The sequence below is a fragment of the Diplotaxodon limnothrissa genome, linkage group LG15 (genome assembly GCF_057381915.1).
Source record: "Diplotaxodon limnothrissa isolate DT_005_m linkage group LG15, D_limnothrissa_male_GT1.1, whole genome shotgun sequence".
Taxonomy (NCBI): Eukaryota; Metazoa; Chordata; class Actinopteri; order Cichliformes; family Cichlidae; genus Diplotaxodon; species Diplotaxodon limnothrissa.
This window is the reverse complement of record NC_140610.1, coordinates 12,921,607-12,945,331: the sequence shown is the minus strand read 5'-3', so window position 1 is coordinate 12,945,331 and position 23,725 is coordinate 12,921,607. Positions and strand designations below refer to the sequence as shown.

Sequence of the window (23,725 nt, the reverse complement as noted above, 5' to 3'; positions counted from 1 at the left end):
GGTCCTCCAGCATTGGGCACTTCTCCAGGACTTTGTTAAAACTTGTTTTCAAGACGTCTGAAATGAAAGAAGGACAAGAGATATCGAGATGATAATTCCAGTGATTCAAGCGATCACATTGATTTTCTGCAAAATTTTCGTTTTGAGAGTCATTCGGCTGGGCAGGGGGTATAACACATCTGCAATGCAGCAACATCTGCTCTCTGGGCCTGTGTGAGAGTGTTATCTCAATGGCGGGAATGAGGATGTTGGAATTTGGCATCTCAGGCACCAACTCATCTCTTTCCTTAACCGGGCTCACCAGAGATTGGTTTCAGCCTCTCTCCATGCTTTAAGGAGGTTGAGTTGATAAATCTGACTGGCCCCTCCCCTGTCTGACCCTATCTCTTCATAGTCAACACCAATGTTCTCACCGTGTGACCATGAACGGTCCTTACCACTTGGCAAGTAATTTCGAGCTAGAAGAAGGGAGTAAGACAAGCACTTTATGTCCCTGTGAAAATACAACTACATTTTATCAAATATCACTAAGCAGTCCTTACCTTTAAATACAGCCTGGTTTCTTTCTCTTTCTTTCTATATCTCTGAGTGAAGTTAGCTCTCATTCTTTCTCTTCCTGTGAAATACAGCAAGTAGAGCTTTAGATAGCAACACACTGTAACACAGTTAGTGTTTGTTGAGGTGATAGAAATGCTGCATTTGAAATGACCTGACACAACATTTTACTCCCTTTTATGTTCACTCCTTTTTTTCTGAAGTACCGCAAATTATGGGCACGTGGGGTTGTTCTGGTGTTGTGCTAAAAATAAATAAATCAACACTACAGTACATGGTTTGTTCTTTCATCTCTTTTTATGCGACATCCTCTACTGATTAAAACGCGACTGCCTTTCACTGTTTAGGCTCAAATCTCATTGTTTGAAGGCCTGCAGTGACGTGAAATATTAACTTCCCCCAAATGCGTTAAACCCAAAGTAACGAGTTTGTTTTGAAAATATACGGAGTGGAAACTACAGATATTTGTAGTTTTGCACGTCTTTCTTCCTCCACCAGAGGCCATAGGCGCTGTCGATCTTGTATGTCCTCCTGCAGCAACATCTCTGCGAAGCTGATGCCTTCTTGCTTGCAGGTTGAAGAATCTTTGGTGCGCCTCCACAATTCTTCTTTAATTCGCCTCTGTGTGAATAGAATAATGATGTTTCTGTTTCTGCCATCAACTTGTTTCCCTAAGCGGTGGACAATATCAACAGCCTCTTCTAAGTTCAAGTCAGGGGCAATCTTCTGAAGCGTTTGCAAAACCTTCACTCTAATGTTTTCGTCTTTGTCTTCCTTCACCCCTTTCAGTTTTAGGCACCACCTCATTCGGTAGCGCTCTTGTTCTCTCACTCTTCTTTTCAAGTCTTCGTTTTCTTTAAGCAGCAGTTCATTCGCATTTGCCAGTTTAACAACTTTCAGTTTGCAATCAGCTATCTCTGCAGCGTTAAACTCTACAGCTTTAGCCAAGCTGGCAACCATAGCTGCACTTTGTCTGTTTTGTTCCTTGATATCCTCCAGTTGTGCTTCAAATTTTTTGTCAAGTCCCATAATGGCTTCAAAAATAGTTTTATTGGAGATATCATCTTCCTTCGCTGAAGATTTTGTTCTTTTCTTTCCTCTGGCGGTTGTTTTCGTCTCCCTGTGAGGTGTCATGCCGAGCAGATGTCAGAATTGAGTTGACTCTTTTGGTGATTACAGTTTGTCCGGGCGGGCTGTGCGTCTTATTTCATCTGCAGACACGTCGTTGGATGAGGAACAGCTCATGTTGGCATCAGTGGCAGTCAGGATGGCGGCATCTTCCAGAGGGAAGGTCAGGTCGCTGGTCTCTCTGAGCAGGATGCTGTCCACCAACAAGCCCGGTTCCACGGCTGGAGATTACCCTCCTCCGGCTGAAGCCCCCGCTTTTCCCCCGAACAGCGAGCCAGCCGCGGCGCCTCACCCAAAAGCAGCGGCTGCTCCGTGCTCCTCTTCCCCAGTCAGGGCAGCCAGTTTGTGGGCATGGGCAGAGGACTTTTGAAATACCCCAACATTAAAGAAATGTTCACCATAGCCCAGAAGATCCTGGGTTACGACCTGCTGTCTCTGTGTCTGGAGGGCCCCGAGGACGAGCTGCAGAAAACCCCAAAGTAAGTGCCAGATAAATGTCTGGAAAAGGACAATAACTGCAGGTCCTGCCTTCTTAAATGTGGCCATTTTATCTTTTTAAAAAAAAAAAAAAAATACTGCTACAGTAATATTAATTTATATTTAAAATGTGCGCACATTATGTATGAAGGTGTGGATGAATGATGCTTGTTGTAAGAAAGCATTTTGAGTGCCCAGTAGAAGAGCATCTTTCAAATGCAAAGTTTCTCATTTCAACTTTAATTACTGCACATGATTAAGGCGATAAGAGTAAATAAGGCTTCCAACAGTGGTTATTTCTTATTATCATATCTTATTTTTATTGGTTTTATCAGTAGATTGTTGTTTCACTCCCACCAAAAACATCACCGTAAATAATCTTCTGATTCTGAATGACCATTTAAAAAAATAAACAAATTGTTCTGAGTTAATTTCAGTTACGGATGTATCAGTGACGTAAATGATATATTGGTCATAATCGGGAGGCTGTTACATTTTTATTTTTTTTTTACTTGTTTTGACTTGTCTTTCTGGGGCGATGAACTTTGCAGAAGGTAGAAAGATTTCTTTTTGGGGTTTTTTTTGTGCATTTGTTAGCAAGAAGAGGCAGTCGCTTATTAAGCTTAACGCAGGAATGCTTTACAAACATTCAGAGATGGACTTACACACTTGCTTTACTTCTCTCGGGGATAACTTTGTCGGAGATGAAATGCCAGGTTGCTAGCGAAGCTCCAAATGCTATCCAGACCACCGACAGGTCCCGCATGCCACAGCCGCTCTATCACGTGATGCATACTGCTCCGACGTGCTAACGTTCTGAGGTGAGTTACGGCATGTTGCAAGTTTTGCGAGGTGATTTCGTGATATTTAATGGATCGGATTACATTTTTTATTTTTCTCCGATATCCGATCCAGTAATTTAGGTCAGTATCGGACCGATACCGATACGTAATATCGGATCGGTCCATCTCTAATTTATATAATGTCAATACTATCAAATTTATTCTGATTTATGTTTATTTATGTTCTTAGGGCTGCGCTCTTCTGGACAGAGATCTCTGATGTTGTTCCTGGGATCTGCTGGAGCCGCTCACCTAGCTTGGGAGTCACCAAACCGAGTGTTCCAATTACCACTGGGACCACTGTTACCTTAACCCTCCACATCTTCTCGAGCTCTTCTCTGAGCCTTTGGTATTTCTCAAGCTTCTCGTGCTCCTTTTTCCTGATGCTGTGCAGGGTGTACCCTGCCTCTCGCCCTATGACAGCTGGGATAGGCTCCAGCGCCCCCCGCGACCCTGAAAAGGATAAGCGGAAGCAAATGGATGGATGGATGGATGGATGAATTTCAAATAAGCTCAATGTTTGTTTATTGTGCTTTAGTTATTTGTTGGCATTAGTTTATTTGTAAAATGATCCCATGCAATACAATTCTACTGTACTGCATTCTTTTTTGTTATTTTTATTCATCAGTCATCAACAACAAAGTTTGTTTTGTTTGTTTGGGGAATGTATTTTTTCGATCTGTTAGTTTTTGCAAATAAAAAAACTTTTAGTTTTTGTATTTCTATTTCAGATAACAGAGAAGCATATTTTTAACATAACTGCTGTGTACTGTAAACAATCGCTTTCAAGCACATTCACAGATCATTACGTTGTGGTTTATGAGCACTAGTGCTAATCATTTAAACAAGTAAATGGCCTGCATTTGTATAGCGCTTTTCTAGTCCCTAAGGACCCCAAAGCGCTTCACACTACATTCAGTCATTCACACACTGGCGATAGCAAGCTACATTGTAGCCACAGCTGCCCTGGGACGCACTGACAGAGGCGGACACTGGCGCCACCGGGCCCTCTGACCACCACCAGTAGGCAAACATGGGGTTAGTATCTTGCCCAAGGATATTTGGCATGCAGCCAGGAGGCAGCCTGGGATCAAACCACCAACCATCTGATTAGTGGCTGACCTGCTCTGCCACCTGAGCTACAGCCACCCAATAGTAAAATACTTAAAACACATTCAAGTATTCTTGACAGAATTGCAGTGTGCAGAAAAGACACTGAGTAAATACTGTATATTTCCTTCCCATGAGTATTATGTCAGTCAGTTTGATCGTCATCATTTTTACAAATGATAGAAAAATATATACCATAATAATACAATAGCTACAATAAATCACACCGTGTTCTTAAAAATGGTTGTAAAAGAATCAAACATTTATCACTAGTGTCCTTATCCTCACACTTCTATATTTTCCTTCTGCCTTAAAAATATGTTTCTGAATAATCAAAGCTAAATGTAAATGAAGATGGTGTAGAAGCTCTAAACTAGCTTCAGTATAGCTTTATATATATTTTTTAAACTGCATGTTAACTACACTTTTTTTTAAATGATAAGTTAAACTGCTGTTGGACAGTTAGACCTGTGAGTAGTATCTATAAAATTTCTGTTATTAAGAATAGCTTGCAGCAACATATAATACTATATGTTGGATAGTTTGGTTTATGTGATCTGTTCGGGCTGATGTGAGTAAATGAGATGTACATATTTCAGTGCTTTCCTCTTTATGCCTTTAATAATGAAGATTAAAAAGGATTTAAAAATGGAGGATTTAGTGTTTAATAGCACATTACAGGGTTTCTTTTATGGGTCTTTTTTTTTTTTTGCATGTGAAAGTTTCTAAAAAAGCAGAAGTACTAATGAGGAGGTTTTTGTCACTGTCTAAATCACTGTGGTACAGCTGCACTGGCAGAGTCATCCCATGTCTGACAGTAATACACTGCAGAGTCTCCTGTCTCTGCTCGCTTGATAATGAACTGGTAATCAATGTTTGATGAGGACTTAGAGTTGAATCTGTCTGAGGAGAATCCTGTTCCAAAGCTGGGTGAGCTGCTAGAATGATAAAATCTTAGAACATACTGAGGAACCGTTCCAGGAACTTGTTTATACCATCTAACAGAATTCCCATCATCTCTCTCTATGTTACAGTTGAGAACAACTTCTTGACCTGGAGAAACTGTGTGGACAGCAGGTGTTTGGGTCAACACAATCACTGCATCAACATCTGCCAGGAAACACAGAAAAAATAGAAGTTTAAAGTTTAGCTCTAAATATGGACTAAAAAATGGAATAAGAAGATCTTACATGTTAGAGCAGTGATGAGAGTGCAGAAGGTCCACAGCATGTTGTCAGTGTGAGGTGTAAATGATCTTTACTGTTTAGAGATGTGAGTAGGAGAAGAGAGCTGGAGCTTATAAAGAGGAGAGGCAAACTAAAGGAGGAGGAGATTAAAGAAAACTACTTTCACTCATAGATTAAATGATTCATGAGCAGTTTCACATTGTTGTTCATTGTTGTTTCCGATTCATATTCATCATTCATGCTCAAGTCTGTCATAAAATAATATTCTTGAAAAAGTTGTTGTAGCTGTTAGTGTGGCTCTCATTTTGGCCTTCTGTTGCTGTAGCCCATCTGCTTCAAAGTCAGATGTACGGTGCTCCCAAACATGCTCTTCTGCATAGCTTGTTTTGAAACATTGCACCAAAAACTGCTGCTCGCTGGATATTTTCTCATTTGAGTCCTCCATCCCTGTAAACCCTATGGCCGAGTGGTTAAGGCGTTGGACTTAAGCTCCAATGAGCGCATGCTCTCGTGGGTTCAAACCCCACTCCTGGTATAATTTGGAGCCTCATGACTGGTAAACTGAAATGTATCTATGGGAGCAACAATGATCAATAGGAGTTTTTAGGAATTTGCTGTGAGCAATATCCCCCCACCCAGTCACCCCCAAAAAAGCTGGGATGAAAGACAAATGAGAGGTCTGTGCCAAGGTCGCCCCCTCTCAGTCTTACTGTACATGTTATATGTAGAACCGTTGGCTTGTGCAATTAGGGAAAGCCCAGACATAACAGGAATACAGTTACCGGGAGGAGAAACATTAAAAATTTAACAGTATGTAATTATCATATTATGAAAACAATTATAACGCCAAGAAAGTTATAAAAATGAATTGAAGACGCTCCGTCTCAACGACCGCTGATTGGACTGCAGGCGACCACGTGATTTTGAATCTCATTAACCGGCATGCGCTGACCGGCGTTTCAGAAACTAAAGTGTCGTCATATATGTGGCGCCGTTTAAAAACTGAAACATGCCGACCATAGTTATATTGTGATGTTTCGGAGGTAAAACGTCAGTAAAACATCGACCTGTCCTCTACCATTTGTTAGAAGGCGACTGTGTTCTTCATTGTAACCATGAGTTAGAGTTGCAGTAAGCAGAATGAGTCGTTTCTGTCGTGCGATATGTGGGTATCGCTTCTCGGCCTTTTGGCTAAGATCAAGTGTAGTATCTGTTCTTATCAGTTTAATATCTGATACGTCCCCTACCCGGGGACCATATATTAAATTGATTTTTGGAGCAGGGAGATGGAATAGGGGCTTGCTCCGTCCACTCCACGCATCGACCTGGTATTGCAGTATTTCTAGGAACGGTGCACCCCCTGAAGCTGTGAAAAACAAATGTCATTTGACTCAACAGTTTGTGCAAAGAAATTTCTTATACGCTAGATATATGCGTGCGTCTGCATATCTGGACATTGTCTTCGTGTAATCTTCCAAGGTTAGTCAGACTGAAATCTTGCGACTTAATATTTGTGAATGACTTACATTTAACTATTACCAGAATTACTAAATCCTGCCACTTGGACTGACACGTGGCTGGACACACACTTTCTATGGGAAATCAAAAAAATATGTCGTTTTGAACTGCAGTTACACTATTCTGGCTCCAATCCTGCAGTTACCTCTGTTGTCCACTAGAGACCAATAGAAGTCTTTAAAAACCGGAGGCTGCCATCTACAAGGACTCATGTTGATTATAGGTTTAACTCTTCTCTTTCTCTACATACTGCAGCTTTCTGTCCTCTGTGGCTGTAAATTACATCGTTTGAAAAAAAATAAACCACACAATTTTTTCTTGGCTTTTTAGCTAAAATCACCTGTATTGTCTGTTGTTTCCATTTGTGGATGGTTAATAGTGCAGAAGATTGTTTTTCTGTTTTCAGGATTACATGAAAACATTTTGGAACAGATCATTTTTGCATATAATAAATCTTAGGATAGTATTGGTTTTGATGATTTATAAAACAGCTGTGTGCCGTAGCCCTGGTAGTGTGGATCCTTAGTGTGTAAAGAGTAGATACCTCATGTAATATGTGTGAATGAAAATCCATGGACTTTATAAGAGTCCTCCATTTATGGCTATGATCCTAACAAACAAGATTAATACGTTTCTTTCTCCTACCAATCTTCCTGTTTCCTAAAGGATGTTTCGGATGTTTCGGAGGTAAAACGTCAGTAAAACATCGACCTGTCCTCTACCATTTGTTAGAAGGCGACTGTGTTCTTCATTGTAACCATGAGTTAGAGTTGCAGTAAGCAGAATGAGTCGTTTCTGTCGTGCGATATGTGGGTATCGCTTCTCGGCCTTTTGGCTAAGATCAAGTGTAGTATCTGTTCTTATCAGTTTAATATCTGATACGTCCCCTACCCGGGGACCATATATTAAATTGATTTTTGGAGCAGGGAGATGGAATAGGGGCTTGCTCCGTCCACTCCACGCATCGACCTGGTATTGCAGTATTTCTAGGAACGGTGCACCCCCTGAAGCTGTGAAAAACAAATGTCATTTGACTCAACAGTTTGTGCAAAGAAATTTCTTATACGCTAGATATATGCGTGCGTCTGCATATCTGGACATTGTCTTCGTGTAATCTTCCAAGGTTAGTCAGACTGAAATCTTGCGACTTAATATTTGTGAATGACTTACATTTAACTATTACCAGAATTACTAAATCCTGCCACTTGGACTGACACGTGGCTGGACACACACTTTCTATGGGAAATCAAAAAAATATGTCGTTTTGAACTGCAGTTACACTATTCTGGCTCCAATCCTGCAGTTACCTCTGTTGTCCACTAGAGACCAATAGAAGTCTTTAAAAACCGGAGGCTGCCATCTACAAGGACTCATGTTGATTATAGTGTTATGACCCAGGGTCATTATTTGCGGTACGGTGTTGTTATTGTTTGTATTTGTATTCAGTGTTGCTTGTTTCCAGGTGGAGGCCACCCATTGGTGGAGGAAGGAAAGAGGCCAGCTACAAAAGGGGTTGGACTGGGTCGGCGAGCAGACTTCCTGGTTTCCCGGGAGCTGTGTGTCTGGGGACCGTCGTGGTGTGTGACTGCACGGGGCTGCAATATTAATGCTGAAAAAGGGGTTGTACCTGGGCTTGGTAGCTGTAGGGGTGGGAAGCCGTTTTCTTTTATTCCCCTCTTTTCTCCTGTTTCGGGTAGGGAGACAGGTTAGAGAATTGTATTTTGTTTTGGGATCGTGGGAGGTAAGTTAGCTCTGTTTTTCTTTCTAGTGTGTTTTGTTTGTTGTTTTGGCATCGCCCACCCTGAAGCTCGCTACCTGTTCAGTAAATAAATTAACCAACTCTCGTCATTCTGCCGTGGTGTGATTTTTTTTGTCGTTATTATGTATCGGGTTTATCTTTTTGTTGTGTTGCACCCCGGCTTCGGGCCGGTGTGTAACAATAGGTTTAACTCTTCTCTTTCTCTACATACTGCAGCTTTCTGTCCTCTGTGGCTGTAAATTACATCGTTTGAAAAAAAAAAACACCACACAATTTTTTCTTGGCTTTTTAGCTAAAATCACCTGTATTGTCTGTTGTTTCCATTTGTGGATGGTTAATAGTGCAGAAGATTGTTTTTCTGTTTTCAGGATTACATGAAAACATTTTGGAACAGATCATTTTTGTATATAATAAATCTTAGGATAGTATTGGTTTTGATGATTTATAAAACAGCTGTGTGCCGTAGCCCTGGTAGTGTGGATCCTTAGTGTGTAAAGAGTAGATATCTCATGTAATATGTGTGAATGAAAATCCATGGACTTTATAAGAGTCCTCCATTTATGGCTATGATCCTAACAAACAAGATTAATACGTTTCTTTCTCCTACCAATCTTCCTGTTTCCTAAAGGAACACGCATGCACAATATATATGCACCAGGATGCAGTGGCGTGTCTAGAAAATTTTTGTTGGGGGGGCCAGGTAGGGGCACAGATTTGGAGAAGGGTGGCAGATGTAATTGGCAGATAATGTTAAAAACAATTCTACCAACCGTTCACCATAATTCAATAACCCTGTAAACCTAATAACCGTAACCTTATTAGAATGAGATTTTAACCACTACGGTGCAAAGTGTTTAGATACTGTGTTGATTAAGTACAAGAGATACAATCAGTCAGTGTTTATTCAGCATTCAAGGACATCAATATTTGCATAGTATTTTTACTGACATGTAGTGCACATGTGTTTTGGGCAAAAACATTTTTGAATATTAAAATACGAACATTTTTAACATACAATTGGCAAATTAGCCAATTCCAATGCAAAACCAATGCCTGTTTAAAAAAAAAAAAAAGAAGATAATCTTCTCACAAACTGGTGTTTGATTTTGAAACAGGAAAAAAGTGGAGAAACAACTGAAAAGACTAACATTTGAATAAAACCTGAAAGCAAGTAAATACTTTATATGCTGCCTTACTTTGGTAATATTGAGAACAACACTGGCTGATGATGAAATGCAGTCAGCTGGCATGGTGACACTGCCAGTATTAACCTGCAGGGCTGGACTGGGACAAAAAATTGGGCATTTTCACTACAGATTGGCCCACCAGGTATTAAAGCCATAAAGCCTTTGAATGAAAACAAATGCTGTTGTGACAGTGATGTACAGTCTTTTTGGTATATGTATGATTTCCATACATTTTACGTCAGATAAAAACTTTCTTCACAAGATTCAGATAATTATTTAATAAAAGCTAGATATTTTAAATGAGAATAAAAAAGAAAAGTATTTCTTTGTGCCCACCTTTCCCTGTTAATGCCCTACCTGGCCCCCTGGCAACACTTTGCTAGACCCGCCCCTGCACAGTTACCAGCTGTCAGCTACATAAAAAAAGGATCCTGGTGTTATTTATCTCTCAGAAACAGTTCATAACTTCAACTCATTCCTGTCACCTAAAAGGTAAACCTGTTTCTCCATCACCTGTTCAGCTCTGATGATTCAGTAAGGACATCTCCTGGTTTCATCTTCATGTTTCCCTCTCACCACATATCCAAACCGACATCATGACCAGCAGCTTTACAGCTTTACAGCTGTGGCTCCAGCAAACATTCTAACTAAATAAATTCTAACAACAGCTGATCAAGCTTAAACGTGCTGCTGCTGTTTAGCGCGACATCTGCTGGTTTCCTCTTTCTGGCTCAAAGTGGGTGATAAACAAACAAGAGAGACGATCAGCTGATCATTGATCAGTTTCATGATTGAAGTAGCAACAGGAGAGAGAGGAGAGATAATGAGAGGAGAAGAGGCAGCTGTGCAGCGTAAAGACAGAATAACTCCAGTTTTGTGTCTTTTTCCATCCTAGCTGAAGTCCGGGACAAACTGCGTCTCTTCTCAGCTCAATACCAAACGCGTAATATTTTCTCTGAATGAGGGACCATTCCATTTTTTAAGGAGCTGTTGGCAACTCTACTAACTAACCTTATGAATAAAATAAAGTTCACTATCAGTAACATCATAGCAACCGAACATCTGTATAAACTTGTCATGCTAGCTCACACAGTATGAGGTATTGTAACTGACTGTAAAAAGTCAGCACAACGAAAATAAACTCCACCTAAACTTGGTTTATATCTGACCCAGATAGACTGCAGGTCATAACTTCTTACCTGAAGTTCAGTTCACCTGACACTCGGACTGGTGGCCGCCTCGGGGCTCTCCTCCTGCTTCCCCTTCCCTCATCCACCTGCTGGCCTCTGTGGAAGCCCTGCCATAGCCACCACCAAACAACTGAGTTATTTTTACACATCGACCTGCATCTTATAACTCATAACTCTTATGTTAAGTGGGGGAACTTGCACAATCGGTGGCTAACTAAATACTTTTTTGCCCCACTGTACACTCACTGGCCAAATTTTTGTTAGATACACCTGTTGAGCTGCTCATTAGGTCAAATACCTAATCAGCCTATCACATAGCAGCAGCTCAGTGCATTTAGGCATGTATACATTAATAAGATGACCTGCTGAAGGTCAAAGGGGATTTAAATGACTTTGAACATGCATTGTTGTTTGTGTCGGACAGGCTTGTCTGAGTATTTCAGAAACTGTACAACCATCTAACCGGTTTATAGAAAATGGTCTGAAATGGAGGAAATCTCCTGTGAGCAGCACTTCTCTGGGAAAAAAATCACTTGTTGGTGCCAAAGATCAAAAGCGGAATGAGCAGATTACTTACAGCTGTAAGGAAAGCAACATGAACTCAAATACCCACTTACTTCAACCAAGTTATCAAGAAGAGCACCGCTGAAAGCACAATACGTTGAACCTCGAAGCTGATGGCCTAGTGTCACCTGCTGGATAGAGGTGAAAACACAAAGCAAACAATGTCTCTTTCATCTGTTTCACAGCATGCACGGGAACTGGAAACTCGCCGAAGGGAGGCAGAGGAGAGAGAGCGGAGGAAGCAGAGGGAGGTGCAGCTGGAACTGGAAAGACAGCTGAAAGAGGCTGTGATGGTAAAAAAAAAAGTTTTCCACTTGACACCAATTATGTACAGAGTCTTTTCTCCTTGACTTTGATCTTTGAGAACTCCAGCAAAATGTTGACTGTCATTATAAAATTCACACCTAGTCTTTAATGATTTGGAAAAATGGTTATGACAGTCCAGGAAAAGGTAATTCAGGAATAGGTCAGTTTATACCGCTCTGTTGGTGCATCTGTTTATGTAGCTGTGTGTGTGTGTGTGTGTGCATAGATAAAAGACAGCATGCAGGCTGAGATGCAGGTGAAGGAAAAGGAGGCTGAACAACAGAAGAAGAGGATCAGGGAGCTGGAGCTGACACAGCAGCAGCTGGAAGTTGCCCTTAATATGGAGATCCAGGCTCGGCTGGAGGAGGAGAGGGCCAGACTGGAGCTTGAGCGGTAACAATGGATTTCTAACTCTTATTATGGCCCTTTATTATTTTATTTGTGATGGAGATCTGAGATATCCATGAGAAGTATTAACATTTTCAGTTGCTTCTTCCCTTTTTCCCCTCCTTCAGGTTGCTGCAGGCTGAAGATGAAAAGAGGAAACATTTCCAGCTCCTCCAGGAGCAGCAACGTACAATGCAAAACCTCAGCCCCATACAGGAGCTGTCAGATGGCAGTCCCGATGAGGACACCCCCTCAGCCCTCAACTCTGCCTCTCAGGAGCTCCAGGATCTGCAGGCATCTCGCCAAAGAAGTCACCAGCGTCTGGAGGTGAACAAGTTTGTTTTGACTGGCTTTGTGAGCAGCATCTTATTTAGTGCTCTTCTAAAACAACACTGATGAAGATGCCTGCATGATTTTTGTTTCCAGGAGGTTCAGGAGAGGCTGAGGAATGCCAGTCAACAGGTACGGCACTGGAACATCCAGCTGAACCGACTGATGACCCCCATTACTCCTGCAGGTGCGGTATTCACTTTGCCTCTTTGCAGCACAGACTTCTGGAACAGAGTGTTAGTATAGTTAATAACAGTGTAGACCAGGGGTGTCAAACTCAAATACACAGTGGGCCAAAATTCAAAACTGGATCAAAGTCGCGGGCTAACTTTAATATTTATTGAAATATATTTATTCCTCCAGATATAAGAATGAATCTTTTCTTATGGACTCAAACACATTTTGCTGAAAAACTGAATATGGAACAAGCAAAGCTTAATACTAAACAATATATATTAGCTGTATAATACCAGTAGGCCAGCTCTAATAGTAATTTGGTATGGCTTCGCGGGCCAAATGTAATTAGGTTGCGGGCCAAATTTGGCCAGAGTTTGACACCTATGGTGTAGACCATATAATCTGTCAGATAATTGCATTAAAATGCTACAAAAGGCACCTACCCCCAAACATGTCAAGAGATTCATTCAGTGACTTGAATGAAAGAATCTGACTCACCTCAAGTTAATTAAAATTAAAAATAAATCTTATTATGATTTAAACACGGAAATCTTAAAACGAAAAATAACCGCATGCACAGTTGTTACAGGCTGCAAACATGTTTTATACTGCTTTGAAGTCTGGGACAGCATCATAAGAGGCATAACTGATCTCACCATAGTCCCATGAAGACTCAAGATGAGTGTTTTCACGACTGCCATCTTGGTGTTTTGAAATCAGGCATGATGAATGAAGGGAAGAACTGTCTGTTAAGGTTCTCAGTCGTTCAGGTCATCGTAGTCTAAGGAGCTTGGAAAGAAAAGCATCTGGACTTCTTTAAGTTTCTTGAAGAGCATTTCACCTCTCATTCAAGAAGCTTCTTCAGTTCTCTGAAGAAATTCTGAACTGAAGAAGCTTCTCAGATGAGAAGTGAAACATCTTCAAGAAACTTAAAGAAGTCCAGATGCTTTTCTTTCCAAGCTCCTTAGACTGTAGTTAAACTTCACACACTGGACTTGTCAGTCACACATCCTTCGCCAGTAGGCATTCCCAGAATGATCTTTCCCCTTCTGACGCTTAGAATGACCAAATATGTGCAAAATGGACAATTCCACATGCCACCATGTCAGTCTTTTATTAAATATGACATGAAACAAATGACTGAGCCATTAAATTTGTCACAAAGGTGTTCACCTAATTCCAGGCAAATGGAATAGACTTCTATGGGACCATAAGTCTTTTTGCACTTTGACATTTGTTTTACTTTTCAGATCTGTAACCTATAACTTTTATACTGTATGTGTTTTGATCATAGGAGTCTACGGGGACTTACTTACTTTTAGCACGTTTAGCAGTTGATGTTGGCTTCTTTTTTCAGTACTGGAGCTTCCTGCTCATTGAAGACTTTTCTAAAAGGAAATGCTTAATCCAAAATGGCGTTTTAAGGGCTTGGATTAATGTCAATTTCAGCAAATATTCTTTCTTATGTTAAAAGAACATGGATCTCTGTCAGTGATAACTTCTGACTTTATAACTCAAATTTTAAGAGAGAGCTTCACTGCTAAGCTCTCATCTGTGTGGGTGTCACGGTTCGCTTGAGGACTCACACGCAGGACTCAGAGGCACAGTCTGTATTTATTACAGTTCCACCAGGTGTATATACAAACAGTGCAGGGGATAGTGCTATATACAAAGCGGTGACAGGGAAAAGGCTCTGGGGAAATCCAGGTAGGGAAAAGACACTTGCTCCTCTTCTGACTCTCTCTCCAAACACCGCTCGGGGGATGCAGAGTCGGGTCCAGGGGATCTATGTACAGAAGGAAACACACGTTAGAGGTTTTGCACAGGGAAGCAAAAGAGAACTTGCTCAGAGCCGGGCTGCACTGACGCGAGTCACACGCAACGATCCAGTGATGAGTAGAAGCCACTCCCTGGCTTAAATGCTGGCTGCACTGATGAGGCCCAGGTGTTTCCTCCTCAGAGGGGCGTGGGCCGAGGGCGTGAACCCACCATGAGTTCCGCCCTGGCGAGAGAGAGAGAGAGAACACTACTAGTCAGCGGCCTGCTGATCCCATGGCCGTGACAGTGGGGTTCAAATCCCTTATTCAGATTAAGATTTTATGTGACATTACATTGGCAAAAATTAAATTTACTTGAATAATGTGAGTATTGGAGTAAGTACTTGAGTAGTTTTTGAATAACTTTAATTTTGTAATGTGCATATTTTATGAATAATGATGTTTCAATACTTTAATCTACTGAATAAGTAAGAATTAGACTTAATAATCTTTTTACTTTAAAAAGGGAAATTGTGTACAATCTTTTATTCTCCAAAATGCACATAATAAAAATGTTTTGGGGAATGTATATGCTTTTTAAAAACCAATTGCTTCTTACTTGATGCATGCTATAACTTTCAGCAAAACTGAACTAAAATTTGTTAACAAGCTTACCAAATAAGAAATGTTTTGTGAATTTTCTTTGCAGAGCGACTGGAAAGCCGGCTGTTATCAAAGCCCACATGCCCTAAAAAGGAGGACGCGCTGGCCAGTAATGAGTTCATCACTAAGTTTAAGATAAGAGTTGATCAGAATAGAGGCGATGATGAAAGTCTGGAGCATCAGTTGGAGGCTGCCAACCTGTCTGATGAATCGTTCGAGGCCCAGACAGAAGTCAACGGACAAATATGATCACAGACATTTTAAAAACGCGAGTTGAGAGTTAAGGGGGAAAATATTGTAATAAGTATATATTTGAATTGCACACTAAGATATAAAGTGATGGCAGCGAGCACAGTGTTGCAGGATTTAATTAAAAACACATCTGACTAAGACCAACTGAAATTTAGAGTTGTGTATAATAAAGTTTATTCATGATTAATAAAACAAATCTGTAATAATTTTCTTTCTCTTTTGTCCATCTGAATCTCGCTACAGCTTAAATAAAAGAAAAGAATGTGTTTTGAATATATTAAACTATTCTCTCTTTTTCTTTCTTTCTTTTTTTCTTGGTGGGTTTTCTTTTGCAATCAAACGCAACATTATACAATTATATAGTATAGTAAGAAATATCCTTTAACTTAATTTAGTATTTGTTTTTTCATTTTTGTTTTTATTGTTTCCCCTTCAGTTTTGTGCTCATAACATGTTCTAATCTGACATATTATGCAGTAAATTATTTTTGCAATAACTTAACAGGCCATTGTGGGAGCCAACATTCACTTATCAAAGACATATTTGTATATTCTGTGGGCTGCTTTATGGTTGTGTCATTTAGAAACATAAGCCACAACAGACTTCCACTGGAGAGTACTTAAAAATGTATTTTTATGTAAAGATATTTTAATAACTACTATATTAAGGGAGAACCTATTGTTACATGGATTAATTGTACAAACTGTAGAGAAATAAGTTTAAGCGTGCAACTTTTTATTCATTTTTAACTGTATTAATGTTTTTATGTTAATACAGCCGCCTCATATCTGTTTCCTCAGTGTTTTTTAAACCATGTACTCCATCTATGAGTAAGAACATGAATAAATTCCTTTCCAAATTTGTAGTTCTTTTTTCCAACACACAGATGAAGGTATTCTTTTGCACCAAGGCGTTAAAGAAATGCTAAGAAAAAATGAAAATACTACGTTGCAACCTGTGTGTGTGTGTGTGTGTTTATATATCTGTATCTATAGATATATATGTGTATTCGTACCCTTTTTTCATCATCTAGTTTCCTGTGCCAGATCTTCTACTGATCCACTGAGGCAGACATGTAAAAAACATGAACTAAAGCATATTTCTGTATATAAACAGGACTTTAAATCTTTATCAACAGCTACTTTAGAGGAAATTCTTCAATAAACTGCAACCAAAGGCTCAACTCAGAGGACAAAACCCAACCTGTTATAAATAGTGTGACACCAAACTTTCTCTTGTGTAAAGTTACAAATAGGAGTAATTATCCACAGAAGCTTTTATACATAATGAAGTTATAATTCGTCCTGTAGAAATTGTACATTTAAGCTATATAGTTCCCTCTGTGATAACTCTGCTATGAATGCCTCTTATTAACTTTTATGCTTTTACAACCCACTATGAGCAAACACTCAGCAACAGTGGGAAGGAAAAACTCCCTTCTTGAAGGAAAAAACCTCTGGTAGAACCTGGAAATCTGTCTAAACTAGTTGGGGGTTAGAGCAACAGATGCAAGTCTTCAGATCATTTGCAGTGTGACTGTCTTTGTGCACACTTTAACCTGATTCAGTTTTCTTATTTGTCAAAATGCACCATGGGTAAAAAAAACAAAACAAAACAAAATAGTAATGAAGGAGAATCCTCAGCAAAGATGAATTAAACAAGTTTTATTTTGATCCAATTTTACTTTAAGTAAAACACATCTTTATTTGATGACTTTAATGTCATCAAATAAAGACAGTTTTGATGGAGCTCCTGACCCAGCCCAAGCTCTCTATGAAGACGAGGAAAAACTCCCCAGGGGGCCAGATCGATGGGAAGAAACCTCGGGAAAGCCCATTCAAAGAGAGATCCCCTTTCCTGGGATGGCTGGGGGGGGTTACAGGAAGTCCGAAAAAGCTAATTTTTTATTTATTTATTTTTTAAGATTGACCCATTCCTGTCCAACAGAAAAAAGAAAGGAGGTTACCACAATGTATCACACTTATATGATAAGGTGTGAATTGTGTGTTTGTGTGTGCTATCTTAGCCAGGGGTGAAGCTGGAGCTCCTCCAGTGTTGGGCGCTTCTCCGGGGCTATAGTTAAACATGCCTCCAAGAAATTCTGGCATTCTTGAAAGAAAGAAAAGATCAAAAAGATGAAGATGATAGTTCTAGTGATCCAAGACATCAGTGGATCTGGAAGTGTGAAGTTTTCTTACCTGTGGACAGACGCTTTTTGATGCTCAGTTTCTTTGCGAGGAACCTCTCGGTACTAAAGTGCCGTGCATGAAGCGCTTCATACAACACCACTCCCATTTGCCACACCGTGGTGGGTCCACACCTGTAGCAGCTCCTCCTGTACCACTCGGGAGGGGTGTGAAGAGGAGTGCCTAACAAACAGACACAATTACAATTTCTTCTAAAACAAAAGACACAAATTGCTACATCTGTGAAAAGCAGGAGCAGAATATGTTACCATAGAAGACGCGATACAGAGATCGCTGTTTAACAAAGCAGCTCAGTCCAAAGTCAATGATGCGAACTCGAGGCACATCGGAGCCGGTCTCAATCAGAATGTTTTCTCCCTTGATGTCCCGATGAAAGATGTGTTTATCCTCAAGTTCCTTTACAGCATCAACTAGTTGCTTCAGAATGACCTGGAAAAGATGAAAAACACAATAATGAGTTAATGCTTTTCTGCCTTGATTGAATGCTGTACAGTCTAAGGCTCTCCCAGTCAACCTACCTTGGCCTTGTCCTCTGGTAAGGTTCTTCCATATTCTGCTTTGTATTTTTGCAGGTCCACAGCGGGGACAGGTCTCTCCAGCACCAGGATCAGCTCTTTGCCAAGGTCGAACCACTCCAGCAAGGACACAGGTGCTGATATTCCCACTGACCCTTCTGCTTCACCTGCAAGTTTAACCATAATGGCCACTTCCACCGAGAGCATCTTCCCGCTTTCATCCTGAAATATTACAACAAAGTGGATGATGAGGAACGCCGCATTCAATCCAGTAATGTAAAACTAATTCAAGTGTTGGACGCTTACCGCCACTTTGCAGTAGACTTTATTTTTGGGAATGTGTTTGATGGCAACCTAGAAGACACAGAGCATTGGTGAGCATTTCCTCAGTATGACATAATGAAAGGTGGAAACACAGCAGACGTCTCAGTTTACGATATTATCCATTATCTGCGTTACTGCCTGTCTTACTACCATCATCTGAACACTTACTGGAAAACGATCTTCTATCCGGTAGCCAGAAAACACTGCTCCGCAGCCTCCTTCTCCGAGCTGGTGCTCCTCCACATATCTGGCTTGGAATTCACCTGAACAGACAAAACAGCAAATCTTGTTTTATTACAGCTGTGACACAAATTACTCTCCTCTGTAGCCTAAATGTTCCTTTTGCCCTTCCCCTGAATATAAAACCCAAGCTGCTTGCTACTTACGTTTTTGGTCTGCCACTGATTTTTTGTCCTGGTCCACATTCCTTTTTTTTTTCTTGGGTGACTCTCTGTCGTCTCCCGTGGCCTTTCTTTTGCCATTTTTTGCGCACACCTGTTTGTTGTTCAAGTCTGGAGATGTGGAAAACACCAAAAGCATATCAGCTCACTGGATGATAGACACAAACACTAAACACCAATATCTTAAACCTAGCAACCACACTTAATCTACCCCCTTATTCAACTAATTAGCCTACCTTTACCAGAGTCCAACGAGGAGGATGCTTGCTCCTTGTCACCGCTCATATGGTCAAGAAGTTTAGCCCTCTTTGCTCTCTTTGTTGTGTCCTCTTCATCTTGCACAACCTTGCGCTTCACTCCTTTGACCACATCTGAGCTGGTGGAAGGACCAGCCTGCTCAGCGACCCTCCTCCTTTTCATTGGGGTCTTCTTTTCAGGACTGGCCTTTCTTTTAGCAGTCCTGCTCTTACAATCTATAAACGACAACAACACAGTGGTGAAAAAGAGTCCCCGACATCAAGACTGGAAGCAGTTTGATGGCAAAGAATTTGAAATTGCTTTTGCTTAAATGATCACAAGTTTAATCTTGGGATGAAAAAAATAACTGATCAGTGCGAGTTGATACTAGGTTTACTAAGTCTTAGATCTTGATGGCACTTGTTGGTCTGTTTTTACTGTTGAGTCCAAGAATAAACTTATTACATTATTTTACCAAAAGACCGGTAACCTTTCTTTGATTAGACATCTTGTATTAAAGCTATTTTCAATTAAACATATGATTCAATTGCTCCAAAAATGATTCACACAGTGTCAACATTTCTAGGATTTGGATTTTACCAGGATTTGATTTTATTATTTTACTTACCTTGATCTCCCGAATCTTTCTTATCGGCTGGAGTGGCAATTTTTCTTGTTTCCTTTTTCATTGTAATTTCGGAGACCCTTTAAAATCGAAAATGTAAACCGTAATGAGCTAAGATTGAGTTAATATTCCTTCAAATGTGCACCCTTCAAATGCTTGACTTTTCTAACTGAATTCTGTAAGTGAGCTTTATAAGTAAACTCTGGAAACTACGGCAACACAACATAGAATCTTGCCTTTCAGTGACTTCACTGACTGCCAGTAGTTCAAAGTAGTTTACAGAAAAACACTGGCAGACAAAGCCATAATATTTCTTATAATTCAATCATTTCATATCAATTAAACAGTTTCTTTCATTATCTTTCATCATTTGTATAAAGACCTCATCTATGGATGACAGTATGAAGATTTGTGGTTGACCACACACATTATAATAAACACAGTGTCAGCTACATTGTCATCTGATTTAAAGTATTTATTATGTACATTTAACTGTCATGGTAGTGAGTCTGTGACCCAGTGTTTTGTGTTTGTTCATTTATATTCATTGATTATTCTTATGTATGTTTTTGGTTCTCTTTATTGTTTTCTTCTTGTGTTATATTCTTAGGCTTTAGGTTTCTGTTACTTTGCCTTGCCCCTGTGTCCCACGTGTCATGTCTAGTCACTCTTGTTTCCATGTTCCCCAATTTCTCCCCAGTCAGTCATTTCTCTGTGTCAACTCTGTGTCTTTGTAAAAGTCTCTTGTTTGCTGTTTTACTTTGATAGTCATGTGTGCTGTGTTAGTGTTTTCATGTCTGTGAAGGTTCTCAGTCATCTAGGTCATCGTAGTCTAAGGAGTTTGGAAAGAAAGCGTCTGGACTTGAAGTTGCTTGAAGATGTTTCACCTTCTCGGATGAAAAGAACTTAAACTTTGCTTGAACATCTTCAAGCAACTTAAAGAAGTCCAGACGTTTTCTTTCTAAGCTCCTTAGACTATGTTAGTGTTTTCAGTTTTCCTTCCCCATGGTCTTGTTGTTTGTGATTTCTCGCAGCTGTGCTCTCATCCTGTGTCTTATTCCCTCATTTATCCCTCTGTGTATTTAAGCCCATTGTTTTCCTCTGTTTGCTGTTGGGTTATCTGTGTATCATCCATGACAATTAAATGAAATAGCAAATGCAACTACAATTTCAATGAGATTCATTCCTGGCATTCTACTGCGGTGGCTGAAAGTAGACACCAAGCATTATCACTGTAACTGATGTAAATATTGGACTTGGAGGGGATTCGTCTGATAGACTGATGCAAACATTACTGTGAGGAAATTTTTGAATCTCCCAATTTTCTTTCTTTCTGAAAGAAAGAAAGTTGGTTACTGTATCACATTTGTATGGCAAGATGTGAATTCAGTATGCGTGTGTGTTTGTGTCAGAGAGGAGTTTATCTGAGCCAGGGGTAAAGCAGGAGGTCCTCCAGCATTGGGCACTTCTCCAGGACTTTGTTAAAACTTGTTTTCAAGACGTCTGAAATGAAAGAAGGACAAGAGATATCGAGATGATAATTCCAGTGATTCAAGCGATCACATTGATTTTCTGCAAAATTTTCGTTTTGAGAGTCATTCGGCTGGGCAGGGGGTATAACACATCTGCAATGCAGCAACATCTGCTCTCTGGGCCTGTGTGAGAGTGTTATCTCAATGGCGGGAATGAGGATGTTGGAATTTGGCATCTCAGGCACCAACTCATCTCTTTCCTTAACCGGGCTCACCAGAGATTGGTTTCAGCCTCTCTCCATGCTTTAAGGAGGTTGAGTTGATAAATCTGACTGGCCCCTCCCCTGTCTGACCCTATCTCTTCATAGTCAACACCAATGTTCTCACCGTGTGACCATGAACGGTCCTTACCACTTGGCAAGTAATTTCGAGCTAGAAGAAGGGAGTAAGACAAGCACTTTATGTCCCTGTGAAAATACAACTACATTTTATCAAATATCACTAAGCAGTCCTTACCTTTAAATACAGCCTGGTTTCTTTCTCTTTCTTTCTATATCTCTGAGTGAAGTTAGCTCTCATTCTTTCTCTTCCTGTGAAATACAGCAAGTAGAGCTTTAGATAGCAACACACTGTAACACAGTTAGTGTTTGTTGAGGTGATAGAAATGCTGCATTTGAAATTACCTGACACAACATTTTACTCCCTTTTATGTTCACTCCTTTTTTTCTGAAGTACCGCAAATTATGGGCACGTGGGGTTGTTCTGGTGTTGTGCTAAAAATAAATAAATCAACACTACAGTACATGGTTTGTTCTTTCATCTCTTTTTATGCGACATCCTCTACTGATTAAAACGCGACTGCCTTTCACTGTTTAGGCTCAAATCTCATTGTTTGAAGGCCTGCAGTGACGTGAAATATTAACTTCCCCCAAATGCGTTAAACCCAAAGTAACGAGTTTGTTTTGAAAATATACGGAGTGGAAACTACAGATATTTGTAGTTTTGCACGTCTTTCTTCCTCCACCAGAGGCCATAGGCGCTGTCGATCTTGTATGTCCTCCTGCAGCAACATCTCTGCGAAGCTGATGCCTTCTTGCTTGCAGGTTGAAGAATCTTTGGTGCGCCTCCACAATTCTTCTTTAATTCGCCTCTGTGTGGATAGAATAATGATGTTTCTGTTTCTGCCATCAACTTGTTTCCCTAAGCGGTGGACAATATCAACAGCCTCTTCTAAGTTCAAGTCAGGGGCAATCTTCTGAAGCGTTTGCAAAACCTTCACTCTAATGTTTTCGTCTTTGTCTTCCTTCACCCCTTTCAGTTTTAGGCACCACCTCATTCGGTAGCGCTCTTGTTCTCTCACTCTTCTTTTCAAGTCTTCGTTTTCTTTAAGCAGCAGTTCATTCGCATTTGCCAGTTTAACAACTTTCAGTTTGCAATCAGCTATCTCTGCAGCGTTAAACTCTACAGCTTTAGCCAAGCTGGCAACCATAGCTGCACTTTGTCTGTTTTGTTCCTTGATATCCTCCAGTTGTGCTTCAAATTTTTTGTCAAGTCCCATAATGGCTTCAAAAATAGTTTTATTGGAGATATCATCTTCCTTCGCTGAAGATTTTGTTCTTTTCTTTCCTCTGGCGGTTGTTTTCGTCTCCCTGTGAGGTGTCATGCCGAGCAGATATCAGAATTGAGTTCAAGCAAAGTTGACTCTTTTGGTGATTACAGTTTGTCCGGGCGGGCTGTGCGTCTTATTTCATCTGCAGACACGTCGTTGGATGAGGAACAGCTCATGTTGGCATCAGTGGCAGTCAGGATGGCGGCATCTTCCAGAGGGAAGGTCAGGTCGCTGGTCTCTCTGAGCAGGACGCTGTCCACCAACAAGCCCGGTTCCACGGCTGGAGATTACCCTCCTCCGGCTGAAGCCCCCGCTTTTCCCCCGAACAGCGAGCCAGCCGCGGCGCCTCACCCAAAAGCAGCGGCTGCTCCGTGCTCCTCTTCCCCAGTCAGGGCAGCCAGTTTGTGGGCATGGGCAGAGGACTTTTGAAATACCCCAACATTAAAGAAATGTTCACCATAGCCCAGAAGATCCTGGGTTACGACCTGCTGTCTCTGTGTCTGGAGGGCCCCGAGGACGAGCTGCAGAAAACCCCAAAGTAAGTGCCAGATAAATGTCTGGAAAAGGACAATAACTGCAGGTCCTGCCTTCTTAAATGTGGCCATTTTATCTTTTTAAAAAAAAAAAAAAAATACTGCTACAGTAATATTAATTTATATTTAAAATGTGCGCACATTATGTATGAAGGTGTGGATGAATGATGCTTGTTGTAAGAAAGCATTTTGAGTGCCCAGTAGAAGAGCATCTTTCAAATGCAAAGTTTCTCATTTCAACTTTAATTACTGCACATGATTAAGGCGATAAGAGTAAATAAGGCTTCCAACAGTGGTTATTTCTTATTATCATATCTTATTTTTATTGGTTTTATCAGTAGATTGTTGTTTCACTCCCACCAAAAACATCACCGTAAATAATCTTCTGATTCTGAATGACCATTTAAAAAAAT

At 40.5% G+C, this 23,725-nt stretch overlaps 2 protein-coding genes and 2 non-coding genes across 4 annotated transcripts; 3 read left to right on the top strand and 1 right to left on the bottom strand.

Moving 5' to 3' along the window:
* Window positions 1-1,822: 1,822 nt before the first annotated feature.
* Window positions 1,823-12,606, top strand: LOC146617190 (uncharacterized). Its single transcript, XM_085372942.1, has 6 exons — window positions 1,823-1,846; window positions 1,954-2,162; window positions 8,280-8,394; window positions 11,703-11,810; window positions 12,050-12,216; window positions 12,339-12,606. Exons 1-6 carry the CDS (start codon window positions 1,823-1,825, stop codon window positions 12,604-12,606), a joined length of 891 nt encoding a protein of 296 aa, XP_085229068.1.
* LOC146617192 (U2 spliceosomal RNA) lies at window positions 6,471-6,661 on the top strand. The gene has a single exon (XR_014906911.1). It is a non-coding gene; the product is annotated as a U2 spliceosomal RNA (small nuclear RNA).
* LOC146617191 (U2 spliceosomal RNA) lies at window positions 7,633-7,823 on the top strand. Its single transcript, XR_014906910.1, has one exon. It is a non-coding gene; the product is annotated as a U2 spliceosomal RNA (small nuclear RNA).
* Window positions 12,607-17,381: 4,775 nt separating the features above from the next.
* Window positions 17,382-19,762, bottom strand: LOC146617189 (serine/threonine-protein kinase pim-1-like). The gene is made up of 9 exons (XM_085372579.1): window positions 19,702-19,762; window positions 19,073-19,309; window positions 18,822-18,947; window positions 18,604-18,698; window positions 18,418-18,465; window positions 18,115-18,333; window positions 17,845-18,025; window positions 17,588-17,758; window positions 17,382-17,498 (listed from the first exon to the last, which is right to left on the bottom strand). Exons 1-9 carry the CDS (start codon window positions 19,760-19,762, stop codon window positions 17,407-17,409), a joined length of 1,230 nt encoding a protein of 409 aa, XP_085228705.1. The 3' UTR covers window positions 17,382-17,406.
* Window positions 19,763-23,725: the final 3,963 nt, after the last annotated feature.

Excerpts from the sequence above, each read along its gene's own strand:
- LOC146617190 (XM_085372942.1), top strand. The coding sequence starts at position 1,823 with ATGGCGGCATCTTCCAGAGGGAAG. Across the intron at positions 1,847-1,953 it reads CGGCATCTTCCAGAGGGAAG|CGAGCCAGCCGCGGCGCCTC; the intron begins GTCAGGTCGCTG and ends TCCCCCGAACAG. Across the intron at positions 2,163-8,279 it reads GAGCTGCAGAAAACCCCAAA|GTGGAGGCCACCCATTGGTG; the intron begins GTAAGTGCCAGA and ends GCTTGTTTCCAG.
- LOC146617189 (XM_085372579.1), bottom strand. The coding sequence starts at position 19,762 with ATGAAAAAGGAAACAAGAAAAATTGCCACTCCAGCCGATAAGAAAGAT. Across the intron at positions 19,310-19,701 it reads GAAAGATTCGGGAGATCAAG|ATTGTAAGAGCAGGACTGCT; the intron begins GTAAGTAAAATA and ends TGTCGTTTATAG. Across the intron at positions 18,026-18,114 it reads TACCAGAGGACAAGGCCAAG|GTCATTCTGAAGCAACTAGT; the intron begins GTAGGTTGACTG and ends CATCTTTTCCAG.